Source organism: Thalassophryne amazonica, chromosome 20, assembly GCF_902500255.1.
Source record: "Thalassophryne amazonica chromosome 20, fThaAma1.1, whole genome shotgun sequence".
NCBI classification, from domain to species: domain Eukaryota; kingdom Metazoa; phylum Chordata; class Actinopteri; order Batrachoidiformes; family Batrachoididae; genus Thalassophryne; species Thalassophryne amazonica.
The window spans coordinates 38,452,989-38,473,511 of record NC_047122.1 but is presented as its reverse complement, the minus strand read 5'-3'; the positions used below and the strand labels follow the sequence as shown (position 1 = coordinate 38,473,511).

The window sequence follows — 20,523 nt, the reverse complement described above, 5'->3', positions numbered from 1 at the left end:
CGCTGCAGGCTGTGGTGCTGCTACACGTGACTTTGACAACTAAAAGTGGTAAGAATTTTTTCTCCCTTCCCAGGATAGTACTTGTTAAATAATATTAATACTACGTAATAACAGTTTATGTGGTAAGACATTTATTAGTTGGTGGTTTCGGTGTACTTTAGTACAAGCTTAGCTGCTGCAACTCGGTGTTGAAGCAGCAGACTAGCTTGTTAGCTTAGCATCTTAATGTTTTTTGGGTCGCTCCGCAGCGCGATGAGGTTGACGGCTCTTCTGATGATGGTAGCGAAAGCTGCAGCTCCTGAAACGAAGGTGGTTGTACCCAAAAATTACCGCTACGGCACTAGCAGGCCTTGGACCGAGGCGGCCAAGAGGCGTAATCCTCCGGGAAAGATGAGGAAGAAGGTGTTTGTGGAGCCCATAGCGTCTAAAGATTGGACTGTGTTCAAAGGGGACTGGGTGAGGACAAGCTGCAAAAACAACACTCCAGAAACACATTAAATGATCTTATTACAACTTTAAAGAAGGCCGCTAACACTACATTATTAAATATTCATTTTTTTAGACTTTTTTTTAAATTAACCTTCAATTTAATTATTCATTTTATTTTCTGACACTTATCTGGGTCGCTGTGGCGGTAAACCAAGCAGCTCATCCCAATTGGATGTGCCTGGAAGACCTCCCTAGGGAGGCGACCAGGAAGGGGGCGTCCTCCATCCTCACCAGATGCCCAAGCCACCTCAGCTGGCTTCCTTTAGATGCAAGGAAGCGGCAGCTCTACTCGAGTCCTTCCTTGATATTCATGCTTCTCACTCTGTAAGCCCAGATCCCTGATGGAAGAATCTAATTTCCGCTACTTGTATCTGCAGTCTTGTTATTTCGCTGGTTGCAGTTTCAATTTAATTACAGAGGGCGAAATCGATGCATATCGCCCCAAAGCAGTTCGTAAGATTTTAGTAACCCAATTCGGTGTTTCACAGTTGTGAATCTTGCGCCATCTGGTGGTCTGGAGAGGTCGGTTTCAGCTGAGTTCTGGTCACCCTGCTCAGAGTGCCGCTCTCATTAGACCGACATCTCTGCTATTATGGAGCTGTGGGATAGCTCACGCCCACAAATTGAGCTCGCCGGACTACTTTCGCCACCCTGCTCAGTGTGCTGCTCTCGTCGGAGCGACAACACACAGAATGTGTCTCTTCCCAGATAGATCTCTTTCAGTGCAGCTGCTTGTGACTTTAACATGAAGTTAATACCCAGGGTTTTCATCGCCAACTGTAAATGGTAATCAAACCGTTCCAATCGTATCTTTCTGAACTCTTCCGCATTAAACTCCATCGTGTCAATGTTTACATGTAAGTTTCTTAAATATCCATTACAGCCACTCTTAAAACTTCAGTTATCTTTATAATTTTATTACTGGTAAATTTTAGAATTAATGTAGATGAGATATACTCATTATCAATTATCTGGGAACTACTTTTTGCACAGGAATTCATCAAGCACGTCGGCCTCATACTAACAGAATACTCAGAAACTGGAGAGTTGTTCCTCCATAACGAGAGCGTCCACTTTAGCTTGCCATAAGCTAAGCTAGTGGCGCTTGTGAGAGTGTGAGTTCCGGTGTCAGGAGCTCAGCACTCGCAGTGTAAACACATCTCCTGAAGTATAGACAATAAGACAACATCAGGGCATAGCAGAAGTCCATGCAGATGTTACACCTCTTCTAGATAGCCCTCTCAACTTTGGAGATCGTATAGTCATCATAATCGCCAGTGAACTTGCTGAATTAGCACCATCCACATCCTCGCTTTGCCATTGTTTACATGCAGTATGAGAGTGGAACTCTGCTGGCATCGCGTTGCATTCTGGGAAGCACAGGTGGCTGCCAGGGGCATTATGGAAAATGCCGAAACACAGAATCACATTACACGTTTAAAAATTAGTCGTTTTTATACAGGCCATAAGTGATTGGACAAACTAAATATGTAATTTTTTTTAAATACAAATAATCACTTTTACAGCCTGTTTTCCTTAAACAAATCATGACCTGGATACATGAACACTTCCAGCTAACTGAATATAACTTGTACTTAATTGAAATCAATTAAGAAATGCATACAGTACTAGCATTTCCCGTGGGGATCCACAGTTTTAGATGTGTTTATAAAATAGCTGACATTTTTCAAGAGTGGTAATAAATTGTGCAAAGTTTCTATAATGATTTTAAATGAAAGTGCAGGAAATTAAAAAGTAAGAAAGTTTTGTGAATAATTGTATTTATTGTTTGGCTCATTTAGTTGATGTCATGTTTTACAACTGTCAAGGTTGAGATACTTCTTTGTTCAGAGCTTGTCTGGTTAGCAGGGACTGATTAAAGGTGATATCAACATCCATTGTTTACTGTTGTTAGCTAATATCTCTAATTTCTCCAAAAAATATTAGTCCTTTCAACTTTCGTGTTTTTGTGGCATTAATCCTTGACCCAAAATACATACCGGTAAGCATACCAAACAGCAAATGTCAGCTCTTCCCATTTTCTCCATGATCTAAGTTGTACACAGAGGCCACTTGGCTTTTAATATATAGAATGGTACTGTTTGGTAAATCTGTCTGAAGTCTACAGTTCTCAAAAAACAAGTGACTGTACAAGCAGACTGGTGAGGGAAGGCACAAGACACCTGTAAACACCTCTGATAGCGTTATAGGCTGCTACATGGGAAATCGTGCATAGCACAGTAGTGTTACACTATTAATCACATTTTCATAGTCATCGCGATATGAGCACGCCCAATAAACACATCACAAAAGGCAGCCTATGGCATGATGAATTAAAAAAAAAAAAAACATAATATTTGTACACACCATGCCGTGAGGTCAGATTTGACCCTGAAGTACTGCTGATGCTTTTACAGCAAGTCGAGTAGAGTGGAAAGCCAGTAGAAGTTCAACATGGTCAAACTGTTATATCTGAGGAAATGGAAGAACCAGAAAATATGTTGGTTCATCAGTGTTTGTTCATTTATCAAGTCTTATTGTCATCATAGTATTGAACAGTGATATTGCACATTGCAAGTTTTCCTCATATCGTGCAGACCTATAAGAGAAGGATTATCCTGTAAGAAAACAGTTCACATCCAGGTTTGAGTCTTTCATGCGCCTTTAGGCAAATGGTAGTTGAAACTTCATGTGTTGTTTTTAAGAAACTCCCTCCCTGGGCTTGATGTTAATGATGGACTGTTTCCACACATACTTATGCACACACGACTGTCATATAATGTTATTTCAAAACCTGGATTCACTAAAGCCACCAGTACGTATCATACATGAAAATATAAAGTTCAGTGTTGACATTTTCTCTCTGTCTCAGGTTGAGATTCTCTTTGGGAAGGACAAGGGGAAGCAAGGCAAAGTGGTTCAAGTCATCAGACCCAGAAACTGGGTCATAATAGCAGGACTGAATACAGTAAGCAAGCCATGATTTTTATTCCCCTGGGGAACCTGTGAGGTAAAATTGGTGTGCCACAGTGTAGTTAACAGGTGTTGCAAGAATTGATTAGTTGTTTATCACTCTGTGTATTGCATAGTTTTGTATTTTAACAAATTCTGCATACATATTGTTGAAATTAACATGGTTTAGCCAAGTTGTATGAAGTTTCCAAAGGTGGTCTTTCGAATACGTCTTGTCATAACATTTTGTATTTCACTAGATGGAGCCAGATAGTGTCACATGGAACTTTACAGACTGTGGGTCCAACTGTGCTGCACAAAGCCTTTTAGCCATATGATTTACTTTATTTTAATGACATCAACAGTAAGCTTATTTGTTGACTCAGCATTACAGGTACATTGGAAAAACCGCAGATTACAAAGGGACCTATATTGCCAGTGAAGCCCCGCTACTTGTTCGTGATGTTGCTCTAATCGATCCCTCAGACAAGTAAGTCTTTTGACGAAGCACAATTAGAGCGTGTTCCCGCGTACTTCAAGGTCTTGTTAATGAATGAATGAATGATGGGGATTTTGTTCAGAATGTCCTGTCATTTTTTAGTTTGTCTTTTGATTATTGTTTGATTATTAGTGTTTAAAAGCTTATAACCCCCCCCCCCCCCCCACACACACACACACATACACACACATGCATATATAAAAAATGGCTGTGTTAAAGTTTCTCTTCACCCCCATTAAAATGTAGTATCTTGTTAAAATTCATTTGAGCTTTGTCTTCATAGCAGGTTGCTAACGATAAACTCATGTTGATCCCTCAGGAAAGCCACTCAGGTGGAGTGGAGGTTTACAGAGGAGGGTGAGAGAGTGCGAGTATCGCTCAGGACAGGTCGAATTATTCCTAAACCTGTTGTGGAGCGAGTAGATGGCATTGTGCCAGAGCAGTGGAAAGGTAAGGATGTGTGTGTGTGTGTGTGTGTGTGTGTGTGTGTGTGTGTGTGTGTGTGTGTGTGTGTGTGTGTGTGTGTGTGTGTGTGTGTGTGTGTGTGTGAGAGAGAGAGAATTTAGCTTTGAGGTGGTTGTTTTTCAGTAACCAGTTTGCCCTTTGATATTTATTACTTAGATGTTGTTGTTGTTATTGCTATTATTATTTTCAAACTGTTTATTCATTTTTGCCCGAGGCGAACATATGGCCATCAGGTATTGCGAAGACCTGGCGTCCGTCCGTCCATCCATCCATCTGTCTCTCTGTGTTCAAGTCCGTTTCTGTTACTGCCACAGTCTTCAAATTCACAAGGAACTTTCTTGGGACACAGACAGATGGCTAACCTTGACCTATTTTAAGAGGTTAAAATGTCACATTCTTTTTGAATCTGTTCTTCTTTGTTTTTGGGTGGCGGTCATGACAGCCAATTAGAGTGCAGCTGTGCTGTCAGTGGCTGGTCTCTTCAAAACTGCTTTGCTTTGTGTTTATGTGTATGTTTCTCATATATTATGGAAAACCTAGCGAGTAATAAACACTTCTCAAACCGAAAATGCCATTTTTCAAACCTAATAACACCTCTGAACTTATTTCGCAGACGTTAGCATGGTGACGTCACAGGCTGGTAGCTAGCTGCAAAACTCTGTTTTGTTTGTGTGTAAATATATCCTCTTTGTCAGGGTTGTAGCTATGGTGGGCAGCATCGGGCGGTATCACCCGGTACCACAAATTTCCACCTGGCTCTCACGTTCAAATTGGTTGAAACGCCCACCACAGATTTTCCAAAAAATGAATTGAAATGTTGCTGAAAAATGTTCCACTTTGATCACATTTCAAGCTTATAGAGTCTTACTTTTGTTTTATTTTGCAATTTCAACCAAATAATTAAAGAAATAAGAAATATATTTCTCATTTTCTTCGTATCTAAGCACAAACAGCAGAGAGAACAGCAGTTGGCTGCTTTCAGCACTTTGTGAAGCCGCAGAATGCTGAAAGCAGAGATGAGAGCGGATAGAGACGCTCTCTGCTCTGACGTAAAGGAAAAAAAGATACTCCAGAAAAATGCTTCATAATCCAGAGTTGCTTCTGCGTCGGCAGATGCTGATAATATACTCATAAGTTTACAGTTTATTTTACAGTTTAAAGTCTCTCTGTTTCCAAAAAGTTCAGAGACAGGGAGAGTGTGTGTGTGTGTGTGTGTGTGGGGGGGGGCAGAAGAGAGAGAGCGAGAGGAGGAGCCTCAGCGAATCACAGAAAGTGAAAAACTGACAATGAAATCAGTCCAGGTTCAGCTCTTGTTCAAACAAGGCAATTAGGGGTTATATTGTTAATAATAATGCTATCCCACTGAAACATGTTGGGGAAAAACTGTCATGACAGAAAAACTCTGCCTGCTTCACAGGATTAAGAGGTGTAGTGTGTCATTTTTTTGAAGAAGAGAGCAAATGCTATATGCCCATCAAATATTAACATGTTTTTAACCTTTTCAACATTATTTATTTTATTAACTTAGACTTTGACAGAGACATTTAAAGTAGACCTGCATTGAAATAAATGTGGTCAGATCTCAGAAAGAAATAGCTGATATGTATTTATAAGACCCTTATGAATGCAGTAAAGTAAATCTGCAAGCCCAAATTTGTTTGAAATCTTCATTTAAAAATGACAAATTTGCAGCTAAAATTTGGCCCTCAGCGAAAACTGTTTGTACATCCGGGACATTGCAGTGACGTCTGGCAGAAGACGGAGCGCTCGCGCCTTCAGTCCGATCCCGCATTGAAATTGATTTTATCTGTTAGTAATGTTACTGTTATACACATCCTGGTTTCAGCATCCAAAAGTAAGCTGCAATGAATGTGAGATACAGCTCTGCATGCTCAGATCAGCGGCGAGCGACATCGACAGCGGGCGACGTTCTTCCCCGACGCCTCGCTCTCTGCCTTTGCTGCGCTTACCGAGTCGTGCTCGGTAACTGCCTAAGCGGGTCACTCACACCGCCCGTGTCTGTTGTGCAGCCGGCACCACGTCCCTGTCTACTGAATGGAGGTGCAGCCAACTTGGCAAAAGTCCAGAGACTACGCTCGCTGTTTTGATGCGGAGCGGCCGGTAACACTTGTAGGTGGAAGGACAGGCTTTCTGCAGCGCCGCACGTCTCGGTAATCGGAGCCGCAGAGCTCCGTGGCCGCTGAGAGAGGTTTATATCTTTTTAATGACTTGGATTCTTTGCGGGTCTCGCCTCCGTACCCCGCGATGGTAACAACGGAGGCGAAAGACGGTAGATTTTCAATGCGACACCACTCAATCAAACGGGCATATGAAAAAGTCCCCCCAAAATAATTTTCAAGCACAAATAAAAGAAATGTGTACTCACCAAACGTGCCGCAAGACAATATGAAGTTTTTAAAAAAGTAGATCCTTCCGTATAAGACAAGAAAAAGGTGCAGATGCAAACTGATGTAAATCCACAAATTACAATGCATGCTGCAATGCAATGCATGCTGGGATAGGGTCTTCTTCCTGACGTCTCGGCAGCGTCCCAGATGTGATGACAGTTTTGCGGAGGGCTAAATTGTAGCTGTAAATTTGTCATTTTAAAATGAAGATTTCTCCGTTGAATGACAGATCTGGGCTTGCAGATTTACTTTACTACATTCAGAAGGATCTTATGTGTAAATATGTCATTTTTTGGTCCAAAGATCTGACTGCATTTATTTCAATGCAGGTCTACTTTAAAAAGAACTTTGGTGTTACAAATATTACAACATAAATGTCATTTTTTTTTTGCCTATTATGAGGAACATTTTAGAAGAATAAAGCCCTGTAACTCTGCCCCCTTGACCCCCGCCAGGGTCACTCAGGCCCCCTGCCGTGAGTCACGATCACGTAATTTCCTGGCATTTAAAATGGTTCTAGCTAGAACCCTGCTCTTTGTCATATATTATGTAAAAGCTAGCAAGAAATAAACACTTCTAAAACCGAAAACACAGTTTTTGGAACCCAATAACACCACATTTTGTGGTTGAATTTTATTAGAAAAAAAGCTCATGTGGGCAGTAAATAAAACTCTTCAAACTGATTCCATTTTGAAGGTATTGATATCTACTTTGTGTTATAAATATGGCCATCTTTATGAAACTCCTTCCTGGTTAATTTAAGCATCCAATTATGGCTAATTTGTGCACTTGCAAATGTATTTCTAGTGCTGAAATGACAATTTCATTTTAATTGTGTGCACTCACTGCATTCATATGATTTATGGCACACCCCAGAATGCTTGCACATAGATCTGCCATGGGGATTCTAAATTGGCCATATCTCAGAAACTACTTGGCCTACAGGCCTCAAACTTCAGATTTGTTGTTCCGAATAGTCTGGGAATATTTGATTAAAATTTAAAGAAAATCTGAGACAAAGTGCGTGAGTCCCCTCCAATATTCATTGAATTGACATGGAATGACCCCAATATACAATGTATCTCATGTGGGCGGCACAATAATATTCTAGTTTTGTCTTTTTGAACTTGTGTCTAAGGTGTGATTTAGCACTGTATTCCAGTCTCTGACATAAACTAAAATTCCTTCACTTTCTGAAGTTTATATTTAATCAAGATTTGAAAAACTTTTGATCACTCTCTGATATTAGCAAAAGTGACCAGAACATTTTCCTTTGACTATTAAAAACCTACCCTCTTTGTCTCGCTTTTCCTTAATTAATTCAAAGGTAAGTGAATTAGAAATCAGAACAGTCACCCCTCTTCTGACTGTTTTTACAAGAGCTGAAAAAGAATGTGAATAATCAAACTTTTTAAATTTATCTTCTTGTGTTGATGTGTGTAACCTATCTTCTCCCTTTTGATTTTTGATAACACTTTACTCCTGTAGACTGGATTACTCAGGCCATTCACATTTAGAGAAGCAAGTTTCAAGTTGTGAGGTCCCCCCATACATAAAGTATTCACAGTGCTTCACTTTTTCTACATTTTATTTTATAGCCTTATTCCAAAATACAGTAAATATTTTTTTTCCCCTCAAAATTCTACTCATAACACCCCATAATATTTTTTTTTCAAATTTATAAAAAAAAAGAGAGAAAAAAAAAGAAACCACATGTACACAAGTATTCACAGCCTTTGCTTAATACTTTGTTGATGCACCTTTGGCAGCAATTACAGCTTCAAGTCTTCTTGACTATGATTCCACAAGCTTGGCGCACCTATCTTTGGGCAGTTTTGCCCATTCCTATTTGCAGCACCTGTGAAGCTCCATCAGGTTGGATGGGGAGTGTCGGTGCACAGCCATTTTCAGATCTCTCCAGAGATGTTCAATCGGATTTAGGTCTGGGGTCTGGCTGGACCACTCAAGGATATTCACAGAGTTGTCCTGAAGCCAGTCCTGGTTTTCTCCAAACATGAAATCTGGCATTCACGCCAAAGAGTTAAATCTTGGTCTCATCAGACCAGAGAATTTTGTTTGTTTTGTTTGTGAGAGTCCTTCAGGTGCCTTTTGGCAAACTCCAGGTGGGCTGACATGTGCCTTTTACTAGGGAGTGGCTTCCGTTTGGCCACTCTACAGTCCAGGCCTGATTGGTGGATTTCAGCAGAGATGGTTGTCCTTCTGGAAGGTTCTTCTCTCTCCACAGAGGAATGCTAGAGCTCTGACTGAGTGGCCATCAGGTTCTTGGTCACCTCCCTGACTAAGGCCCTTGGGCGGCTAGCTCTAGGAAGAGTCCTGGTGGATCCTAACGTTTTCCATTTACAGATGATGCAGGCCATTGTGGTCATTGGTCACCTTCAAAGCAGCAGAAATGCTCCTGTATCCTTACCCAGATTTGTGCCTCGACAATCCTGTCTCAGATGTCTACAGACAATTCCTTTGACTTCATGCTTGGTTTGTGCTCTGACATACAGTGTCAACTGTGGGACCTTATATGTAGACAGGTGTGTGTGTCTTTTTAAATCATGTCCAATCTACTGGATTTATCCCAGGTGGACTCCAGTTAAGTTGTAGAAACATCTCATTCAGGATGCACCTGAATTCAATTTTGAGCTTCATGGCAAAGGCTGTGAATGCCTATGTACATGGGAGGTTTATACATTTTTTTAAAATCTCAAAAACCCTTTTTTCACATTGTCCTTATGGGGTATTGTGTGTAGAATTTTGAGGAAAATCATTTATTTCATCCATTTTTGAATAATGCTGTAACATAACAACATGTGGAAAAAGTGAAGCATTGTGAATGCTTAGTACTGTATAAACAGACTTCCAGACAAGAAGACTTATTCTTCTCCTTAACTGTGACCCCCGCTGGTGGGTCGAGGGTGAAGCCTCTCATAAGGAGAGGACCCAGTGATGAAGATTGATGCTGACCCTAAGAGCTTTTCTGTCCTATTAGTCCAACATGTTCTGTTATGAGAGTGAACCGCCTCTTCCAGACACTCTGTAATTAAAACAAAGCCATTGTGAAATAAACAGTCTCACCGGATCATGTTGTGTAAATACCCAGTCGTGTCATTTTCACTTGAACCCTTTGGAACTGCTGTAATTTGAGTCTCGCTCTCTGAGTTTCTCTCGGGGTGACAGTCAACCAGTCGCCACCCCAGTCGCTCACTGAGTCACGTCTTTGGACTCTCTCCCTTGGAGTCTCCAGCTTCTCCACCGGGAACCTGCATCTCTTTAGCTCTCTCTGTGCTTTGTGTGCACTGGTGTGTGTGATAGCCCTGGTGTTCCAGTGAATCTGCATGTTTGTGTTTGGAAAGATCCCCTTTTCCTTTAGGGCTCTTTTAAGTTTGCTATATTCTCTGCATTTTATCACGATCTCAGATGCAAAGTCCTCATCAAAGTAAAGATTTCTGGAGTCCAGCTGGGTTTTCTTCTTCCAAGCCTCTTTCAGTATTATTTTCTTTGTTGGGAACTCTTGAAAATTAATAATGGATCTCAGCGCGAGGTCTCCACATCAGTGATCTGCTGTATTTTCAAGTCGAAGTCCTGTGGGAGTTGCAGTTCCCTTTGCAGGAGTTTATCAATAAATGTACAGTCTCCCTCTTCTCCCTCTGCAACTCCGAAAATGTGAATGTTGTTCCTCCTTGACTGTGTCTCTAAGTCAGTTAGTTTTGACTCTTGGGCCCGCTGCTGCTCCAAAAAGGTGCAGAGAGCCTCTGCTGCCCATTCCGCCACCTGTTCCATGTAGGTGTCCGCTTTACTACCTTGCTACGACAGACTTTGCATTTTGGCAGTAATGTCAGGTTTACTGTTGATTTCTTGTCCCAGGTGGTTAATTTTTTTGTCTCAGGTTTTCATTGTCCCCTTTGAGGTGCGTTTTTAACTCCTTTATTGCATTAATTATTTCCCCAGGTTTGGAGGGGCTCCTCATGCTGGTGCTAGCTTGATCCGGCTTGTAATTGTTAGTGTTCGCTACCATAGCTCTGTTTTCTTGAATTTTCGGCATTTTCTCCTCTCTTCTATGGGCTTTAGTGATCTTTCTACCATCCATTTACCCCCTTCATTCAAAAAGTCAACTTGAGTTATTTGGTGGGATAGCTGTGGTTTTTTTGAGAGAGCAGGTTCCCTGTGCGTCTCACTACTTCATCTGCCAGAAATCATTATTGTTTCATGCTGTGGAGAATTGTGATGCTGGACTTGTTTGTCCGCTATACGACTTTTATCTTGTCCCTTATTCATGTGCTGCAGCACCTCATTTCTGTTTTGTTTTTTTGCTGCAACAGATGGCCCCAAAGACACCAGTACAGAAGACACCTTAGAAAAGACCTATGTGGCGTCTCTGAAAACCTTGGAGGAGGAGATCATGGAGAAGATGGGTATTGTGGAAAACAGGAGGCCTCAAACATCCTTCTGGTATTGACCAGAGAAATCAGAGACACTCCAGCTCCATGTTGTGCTCCTCCTTTTTTTTTTTTTTTTTTTTTTTTTTTTTGTATCCAAAAGAGAACTGAAGGTCTTCACAGTGTTTTCTGAGGTAAAGCTGTGGTAGTGTAAGTTGTTTCTTCTAATATTGTGAATAAATGACACATCTCAAACAAAAATTTCAGTAGACTGTGTCAGTATTTTGTGATGCTGTGAAGGTGTTTAATAGTATCAAACAAAAGTTGAAAAGCAGCAGAAAGATGAGAATGGACACTCAGAGCGTGACACCTGCATCTTAACATGTTTGACAGATTCTTTGTGATTCTTTGGCCCATAATATGTATATGGTTCTGTGTGGCCTGGCCATTTGATGAATTCTGTCCAAAACGGAACCACTTTATCCTTGACTAACACACAACCCGTCGACCATGTTTAATCCAAACTGGCTCCAAAGGGTTTGAGCCAAACAGTTATGACCTTGAGTTTGACCTTTCAGCATTCCCCAAAATAAAACATCAACTGACTACTAGAAAGATGATATACAACTTCATATTGATATTTAATAGTAACCACACCTGTGTTTCTTCAGTTTCTATATGCCACTACTTTCAATATGCCACTCTAGATGAGTTTGATCTTTTGGGTCACCCATCGTTGAAGGTCATGTGACCTGTGGAAAGATGATGCAGCTTCCTGTTAATGTTTAATAGTAACCATGGGTGAAGATATATACCCAGGTTATTGAAATAAACTTTTGTAATGAGTTCGACCTTTCAGGGTCACCCAAAGTCATGTGACCAAGAAAATGACATGGCTTCATATTAGTGTGTCATTGGTGTGCGTTTTAACCAGTTCCATTCAAATAACCTCTCTATAGACTTTTAACTTTAATTTATTTTCCTTCTGAACTCGAACTACTGCATCCTTCGATGACCATCAATCATCCCACCAAGATTGGTGCAGATCAGATCAAACTTAAGTTTAAGTAACAATACTCTCACAGATAACGTGTGTGTGTGTGTGTCGGGTCCTCCTTACCATAAAACTTCAAAATCAAACAAACAAAATCAAACAAATGCTTTGGTTCAGTATCGTCATCACTGTCCAGTACCTTGTGCACAGAACGTACTACTTTACTCTGCAGTTGCGGAAATCCTTTAATTATATTCCTTCAGTGCAAATAGTCACTGGCAAATACCCGAATCTTCTGAAAACAGTATTTGCCAACTGACACAAAACCAAAAGGCCCACACACGGATGGAAAAAAAACTTGAGGTTCTCAAGATACAATCAATTTATTCTGTGCAACAAAAAAAAAAACATTAAATGAGATATTTCAGACATAATACCATTAGCCTGTCTTTGAAGATAAATGTTTGTGTGGAATAAATGTCTTTGCATGTGAAGATCTTGTTTGAGGTTTTGGTTCCACATTGGGGCTGTTTGCTTTGGCTGGATGAGGTATGTGCTTTTCCAATTTTTGTGTATTGTTCGTCTGAAAGCAGCAGAAAACAGTGACCGTTTAGAATTATTCATAGTTGGCATTGGTAACTAATTTTATTTTAAGGAGCTTTTTCTGCCTTCCAAAACTTAAGGCCTTTAGACAAATGAGTCTTTCCGTCATGTCTGGAAAGAGTCTGAAGGAAACAGGCAGCACAAACTGGATCGTTTCAACAATCTCTCACCTCATTTGATTTTTGTCATACAACTCTTAAGTTACTCTGTTAGTGCACGTTTCTGTGTTGTATTTCATGCACATGCAGTATGTCAACTCGTCGTTTTTGCCGCTTTGTCTGGGAAATGGTCATTGTTCTTTGGGTTTGCTGCAGCCTTATGGATGAGGAAGGTGAGCAGCGACGTGGCTTTTCTTCTTGCTGGTTAACCACAAGTATCAATTCATCCAAACAGCAACCAGATGTCTCGTCAAGTCCCAGACTCCCATAAAGATAGATATTTTAGCATAAGGTAACAATGTCACACACAATTTAATTACTTCAAAATTTGACCGTGTCTCTCCGTGGGCTCATTTCTGGTCAGTACAGTAAAATCATGCTGAAAGTATGGCATGGTTTGGTCTGCCGCCCGTCATGGACGAGTGCAGTGGTTTTCCCAGACTGCCCAGTTTGCTTCTGCCACTCGAATCCCAGTGGGAACAAAAACCAGCCAGTCAGCACAAAAACGGGGGTTTGAGGTTTTGCTTTTACGGGTGGAAAAATTATTTAAAAGACGGTCGACTTTCCTGTCATTGCCGGTATGGATTTCAGTGTGGAATTACAGCAAGGTGAAGTGGAATGTTCACTTTGTGTGCACCCCCCTTGCCCCCCTTTCCCTTTTTACACATACAAAGGGCACATTTATGAGTCTTGTGCACAGTAAATATCTTAATTTCTGCATTGTGGTAGATTGGTAGCATTTCTGGTAAGCCAGATATCCAGCTGAGTATGACTCAAGCAGAATTAAAAGTGCATAAAACTAAGCAGCAGGCTGAGCACTTGAAGCTTACTTAGTCATTGTTTCTTCTCAGCCTTGTTTGAAACCAATGAATCCCACCCAGAGAGACTCGAGCTATTTCTCAAATTGCTTCATGTCGCGTTAGGAAAAAAGGTGCTTAAACGCACGTGTGTAAATGTGTAATTGACTTGTAGGAGCTTTATTTGTTGAATTGTTTTTTTTTTTATGAATAAATGAATGAAACCTTAATAGTAGATGTTTGATGAATGGTGTTGTAAGCTTCCTTAACAAGAAAAAGATTTTGTTCAACTGGAACATTACAGAACATCTGAAGACATTTTAAAGCTAAATTTGAGCATTGTGCCTGAGTCACTTGATGATCTAAGCCAAGCTACAATATAATGACAGTGTCTAATTACAGGCTGGCTGTTTGAAGGCTACTGGAAAATGTAACATTAGCTTGTATGCATGTCTAACTATGTTTGGTCTGATTTAAACAGTATGCAGTGGAATCTTGTATGGCCCTGTTTTGTTTAAGAGCTGAAATGTTGAACATTATCTAGGCTTGGACTGGAAGTTTGTCTTTTATGAGCTGCTGTTAATATTGGTCTTATTGTCTTTACTTTGTAAACTTGTGAAAGGTTTTTAAGACATTTAACTTATTTTCTAAAGTATGCTTTATAAAATCTTTTCCTAGGCTTTAGAAAAGCTTAGGCATGCACTCTGTAAAATGCACTGAGTGAATGAATAGATAAATGAATGCTTCCAGCCCCTTCTGTTTGTTGCCGTAACTCAAACACAAGGCATCCAGGTGACTGCAGTGCCTCACCGCCGCCAACTAATTTTTCACTTTTGGTTGACATCATTACATGAGGTCACTGATATCACCACATGACGCCATTGATGTCAGAAGTGTGGTACATTTGTTAGCCCTGGAAGAGCAGAAGTCCATGCAGAAAGCCCCATTTATTGTAGACGATGACCATGACATAATGTGTGTTGGAGGAAGACGATTGAGTATCCTCTAAGTTTAGTTGAAATTGCTCTTGGAAGTATGCAGTCATCTCTGATTTGACCTTGAGGTTTGATCTATGATCTTGACATGACTGCTGTTGTAAGAGTGCAGTCCACTGTGTTAATCTGCCATGTTTGATTGAAATTTCTCTTTGCAATTTGAAGATACGGGCACATACTTGGCTGTTACAATAGCCTCTTTCCACTTTGCAGTGAGGCCAATAAATTTTATCTCAAAATTAAAAGGACACATAAAACGGACAAACTGATCAGATGTTGGTTAACTTCAGTGCACCAGATCAATCCAAAAGCCAACTTTGTTTTGGTTATAGAATGAAACATAACATAGACTTACAGTAGTGTTCAGAATAATAGTAGTGCTATGTGACTAAAAAGATTAGTCCAGGTTTTGAGTATATTTCTTATTGTTACATGGGAAACAAGGTACCAGTAGATTCTCACAAATCCAACAAGACCAAGCATTCATGATATGCACCCTCTTAAGGCTATGAAATTAAGGTATTAGTAAAAAAAAAAAAAAAAAGTAGAAAAGGGGGTGTTCACAATAATAGTGTGGCATTCAGTCAGTGAGTTCGTCAATTTTGTGGAACAAACAGGTGTGAATCAGTTGTCCCCTATTTATGGATGAAGCCAGCACCTGTTGAACATGCTTTTTTCTTTGAAAGCCTGAGGAAAATGGAACGTTCAAGACATTGTTCAGAAGAACAGCGTAGTTTGATTAAAAAGTTGATTGGAGAGGGGAAAACTTTGACGCAGGTGCAAAAAATTACAGGCTGTTCATCTACAATGATCTCCAATGCTTTAAAATGGACAAAAAAAACCAGAGATGCGTGGAAGAAAATAGAAAACAACCATCAAAATGGATAGAAGAATAACCAGAATGGCAAAGGCTCACCCATTGATCAGCTCCAGGATGATCAAAGACAGTCTGGAGTTACCTGTAAGTGCTGTGACAGAAGACGCCTGTGTGAAGCTAATTTATTGGCAAGAATCCCCCACAAAGTCCCTCTGTCTAATAAAAGACTAGGGATGGGTATTGATAAGATTTTATTGATATCGATGCCATTATCGATTCTGCTTATCGATCCGATTCCTTATCGATTCTCTTATCGATACCTCTTGTGAGTTTTGTACTAAAAGTAGGCTTTACAGGTTTTCTATGTATTTCATTGAGTCTTAAAGTAAATAAATATGAAATTGGTCACTGTATCCTTGCTGTCTGGACATAAATAAAAATAAACAAAAAGGTGTTTCGCTTTGAAGTTATTAATTCCGACTGGATTCTATCGTTCTAACTTGACTCGGCAGAGAGCCGCACAGCTTTTGGAGCTGTGTGAACAGAATGGAGGACGATTCTCGTTTCTTTCTCGCAACAAGACAGGAGTTCCAGTTAGTAACTAATCCGCACAAAAGTGACTCACGATTGACATATTCAGGGATGAAAGTGGCGAAAAACAAAAAAAGCTGAAACCCAAAATTACCCCCCAACACCACCTGCACGAAAATGTTTGAATTCTAGAAGCTCTGAAATGCAATCTGGGACTATTCCAGATGATAAACTGCAGTGAGTGCAGCATCCATTTAGTGAGGAAAAAAACCCAACTTTCCTTATTCAAATTCATTCCAGTAGTATTCTGCTCTTACAAGGATGAAGCAGTTTTCTAGCTTGGCAGATAGTTTGGAGGAAGTCACTGAAGAAATTAACACATTGAAAATATGGTTTGATCGAAACAAACTGTCATTAAACTTAAATAAGACAGGGATGAAATGGAGGTGTAAGAGTCATTAGGTGTTCACAGGAAACATTTATTTCTGTATGTATGTATGTATTTATTTATGTATGTTCATTGTTAGTTGGTTTTATATTTTCTGTTGTTTCTATTCAGGTTATTTTTGTCTCTTTCTCTAAAACTGTATATAATAAGTATATATTGTATGTAATAATCATTAGATTATTAATATATAAACAAAAATAAATTAAAAAATATTACAATTTGAAAACAAATGCACCCGAACGTGATGACAGCTGCAACTGCTTAACGCTAACTTTTAACACTGAAAATGCCATAGACATGCTAACGCGTTAGCATCGCTCCCGTTTTTAAGTTATAAAATACATCTATCAACTGTTTCAGAAGACCATAACAGGTCGGTTTAACATAAAAAAAGGTAAATAATACTCACAGATGTATGTTCTTTAGGGTTATAGCGGGGGAAAATTAAGTGAAAGAAAGAATAAACAAAGCACTCGAAGCACTGTTTCAATCTGCGAACCACTGCTTCGATTGGTTCAAGGTTCAAAGCAAAGCCACGCTACAGAAAAGTTGATTATGGACCCGCTGCAGGGTCTGTAATCAATGTAGAGAAATTATCATTTTCCTGACAAACACCCCGCAAAATAATGGCGACTCTGAAGGACCGATAACAGAATCATTAAGCAAAAAGCTTATTGATGTCGGTGGATCGAATAATTTCTTAACGATACCCAAAAGGAACCGGTTCTCGATACCCATCCTATAAAAGACGTGCAGAAGAGGTTACAATTTGCCAAAGAACACATCAACTGGCCTAAAGAGAAATGGAGGAATATTTTGTGGACTGATGAGAGTAAAATTATTCTTTTTGGGTCCAAAGGGCCACAGACAGTTTGTGAAACGACCCCCAAACTCTTAATTCAAGCCACAGTTTACAGTGAAGACAGTGAAGCATGGTGGTGCAAGCATCATGATATGGGCATGTTTCTCCTACTATGGTGTTGGGCCTATATATCGCATACCAGGTATCATGGATCAGTTGAATATGTCAAAATACTTGAAGAGGTCATGTTGCCTTATGCTGAAGAGGACATGCCCTTGAAATGGGTGTTTGAACAAGACAATGACCCCAAGCACATTAGTAAACGAGCAAAATCTTGGTTCCAAACCAACAAAATTAATGCCTCGCAGATGTGAAGAAATCATGAAAAACTGTGGTTATACAACTAAATACTACATTGTAAAAAAATGTCAGTGAAAATTACAGTGAAAAACTGTGAAATGGCAACAGGAATAAACCGTAAAGCAAGAAGAAGCTTATTGTTGTAGAATAAACATTGAATTACCATAAATTTAAAAACTGTCAAAAATGTTATTTTTAATTGTTTTAACATGTGAAATATATGGTGAAAAGCTGAAATGGTGACAGCATTGGACAGTCATATTAAAAATAGCACATTACTGTATTATTCACAGAATATCACCCAAGTCATCCAGAGGCATACATTTTTAACTTATGGTTCAACAGACAGAATTGACATTAATGGAGTTATTCTATCAGTATTTTCACAAAACCATAAGTTAGTATGACTTTATTTTTCAAGACCTCCGCCTGACTGGAGCATTATGATTAGTAGAGAGCTGATTTTGTGGGTGCTCTCAGGATTTGTCTGTGCAGCTTCCTACAGGGGGCAGTATGGTCAAACATGGAAATACTGGCTCATTCTTTGGGTCTTTTGTCGCTTTTGATGCTTTCAAAAGCAATCGTGTTAAAAGTCAATTTCATCATCTTAGTAACTGCAGATGTACCAGAAAAAACACTGGAATTTATTGATTATCTGTAACTTCCGATACATTTTTGTGCTGTTGTTTTTAGCAGGAATAAACCATAAAATAGGGTAATAAATTGTGTGGAATGGATAGAAATTCACCTTAAAAGGTTTATACTGTGAATTGAACAGTCATACCGTCAAGGCATAAATAATTGTGCTGTTGTTTTAACAGGACAATAAATGCTGTGGAATGGATAGTATTTCACTTAAAAAGCAACAGGGTTACATTGTGAATTGTACAGCTATACCATGAGCCTATATACAATTTCACCGTTATTTTAACAGTAACGCATCTTTATTGGAACATTTTCAAACTGTTGTGTTTACAAGTGTTAATATACCTTACCGTGAAGCCATATACAATATCACTGTATTTTTTACGGTGAAAAAATGGCAACCACAGCTGCCAGTTTTTCACTGTAAATTTGACAAGATTTTTTTTACAGTGTAGTTGAGTGATTCACAGGATTGCTAAAAAAGCAGTTTGAACATAATAGTTTTGAGTTTGTAGTCAACAGCAGATGCTACTATTATTGTGAACACCCCCTTTTCTATTTTTTTTTTTTTTTTTACTAATAGCCCAATTTCATAGCCTTAAGAGTGTGCATATCATGAATGCTTGGTCTTGTTGGATTTGTGAGAATCTACTGAATCTACTGGTACCTTGTTTCCCATGTAACAATAAGAAATATACTCAAAACCTGGATTAATCTTTTTAGTCACATAGCACTACTATTATTCTGAACACTACTGTATCTACACCCTGCTGGACACATTTGGGCTAGGTCAAGGGAATCATCATCATCATATATGCATGATGGAAATTAGGAGCAGGTGTAGTTGAAATTAATGACTAGGTCTGGTAGCCACTGCTTCATTTGGACATGGTGGAATTTTAAGAACTGAGTCCAGTCTTTATTAGACTAAACAGTTGCTGTTATTAACAATTTAGCAAAGGGCAACATCACGTCTCCGGTGCTGCTACTTTAATGGCATAAAAGAGTTTAAGTCAGCCTTGTTCACATTTTGTAAAGATTTGTCCTGGGTAGGATTGAAACTCTCACTTGCGGCGCTCAAATTGGAGTGAAAATGTGAACAAAACTTCGCAAGAATCTGTGTGTTCTTTCACAGAACTGTGCTTTTTTTCTTCACTGCTGCCTGGATTATTTGAATCAGTTTGGGTCACACTCTGACACTCACAGCTTGTCTGATGTGTTTGATGGAAGCAAACCTGTGATCTTTGCTTTGTGAGTTTTGACATTTCCTTCACAGACGGCCGCGATGGTATCCGAGTGTTAAATTCCCCAGGTGTGCAGCACATGTCAAATTTTCCTTCGTCATTGCTGAGTGAGCTCAGCTCTCGCTGACTCAGATCTTATTTATTGTCTCTTGTTGCTGGCTAAAGATATTATAGGTTGAGTATACTAAAGTCATTCCGGCCCAGATAATTTGATGACGCCCATGTGAATTGATGCATGCATGCATTAGGGTATTGAGCCACTTTAGACCACAACTGAATGAATGAGGGTCATCCGAGGACAAAGTCGAAGAGCAAAGGTTTGCAGGGATTCAACCCTGCAGCCAGTTATCCAATTACTTTTTGTGCTTAAAATCTGGAGTCCATCAGCCTGAGGTAAAAGTGTCAAACTTCAGAGATTCACTTATCTCAGCAGTGACGTTCATGTCTCTGGGTTTTCAGCGTTTGAGATAGACAGATACCTGGAAAAAGTCTATAGAGTCTTGAGAACATTGGACAGAAGGGTTGGGTGACGCTGATGCCTTTACAGGAGAACAATGCTCCAAGTCTGATCCTGATGCTGCCTATCTTGGTCGCAAAACTTGGACGCTAAACACTGACTTAAGGTGACAACAGGATGTCTTTGGTACTAGGTTTCTATATCCCTGGGTACCACTGGATTTGTTTTTTGTTTGTTTGTTTTTTGTTGCTTTTTCCAATTGGAATGTTTACTTGGGGAGACTCAGATGAGACATACCACCTACATTGTGAGATGCTACCAATACTGTAACATTTTGCCTATGTTGCACACTTACAGTAGTGTTCAGAATAATAGTAGTGCTATGTGACTAAAAAGATTAATCCAGGTTTTGAGTATATTTCTTATTGTTACATGGGAAACAAGGTACCAGTAGATTCTCACAAATCCAACAAG

At 39.6% G+C, this 20,523-nt stretch overlaps 1 protein-coding gene across 2 annotated transcripts; it reads left to right on the top strand.

Moving 5' to 3' along the window:
• Nucleotides 1–11,464, top strand: mrpl24 (mitochondrial ribosomal protein L24). 2 transcript variants are annotated; one of them, XM_034161020.1, is made up of 6 exons: nt 1–48; nt 249–456; nt 3,362–3,457; nt 3,828–3,931; nt 4,260–4,390; nt 11,142–11,464. In XM_034161020.1, the coding sequence occupies exons 2-6, from the start codon at nt 253–255 to the stop codon at nt 11,276–11,278; spliced, it is 672 nt and encodes a 223-aa protein (XP_034016911.1). In that variant the 5' UTR covers nt 1–48; nt 249–252; the 3' UTR covers nt 11,279–11,464. The 2 variants fall into 2 exon arrangements, with proteins under 2 accessions (XP_034016911.1, XP_034016910.1); XM_034161019.1 differs by lacking the exon at nt 1–48 and having other exon boundaries at nt 173–456.
• Nucleotides 11,465–20,523: the final 9,059 nt, after the last annotated feature.

What these genes read in the sequence shown, in the direction of transcription:
- mrpl24 (XM_034161019.1), top strand. Translation starts at nt 226, where the DNA reads ATGTTTTTTGGGTCGCTCCGCAGCGCGATGAGGTTGACGGCTCTTCTG. An exon ending in CTGTGTTCAAAGGGGACTGG is followed by an intron (nt 457 to 3,361) that starts GTGAGGACAAGC and finishes TCTCTGTCTCAG; the next exon opens with GTTGAGATTCTCTTTGGGAA. An exon ending in CTAATCGATCCCTCAGACAA is followed by an intron (nt 3,932 to 4,259) that starts GTAAGTCTTTTG and finishes TTGATCCCTCAG; the next exon opens with GAAAGCCACTCAGGTGGAGT.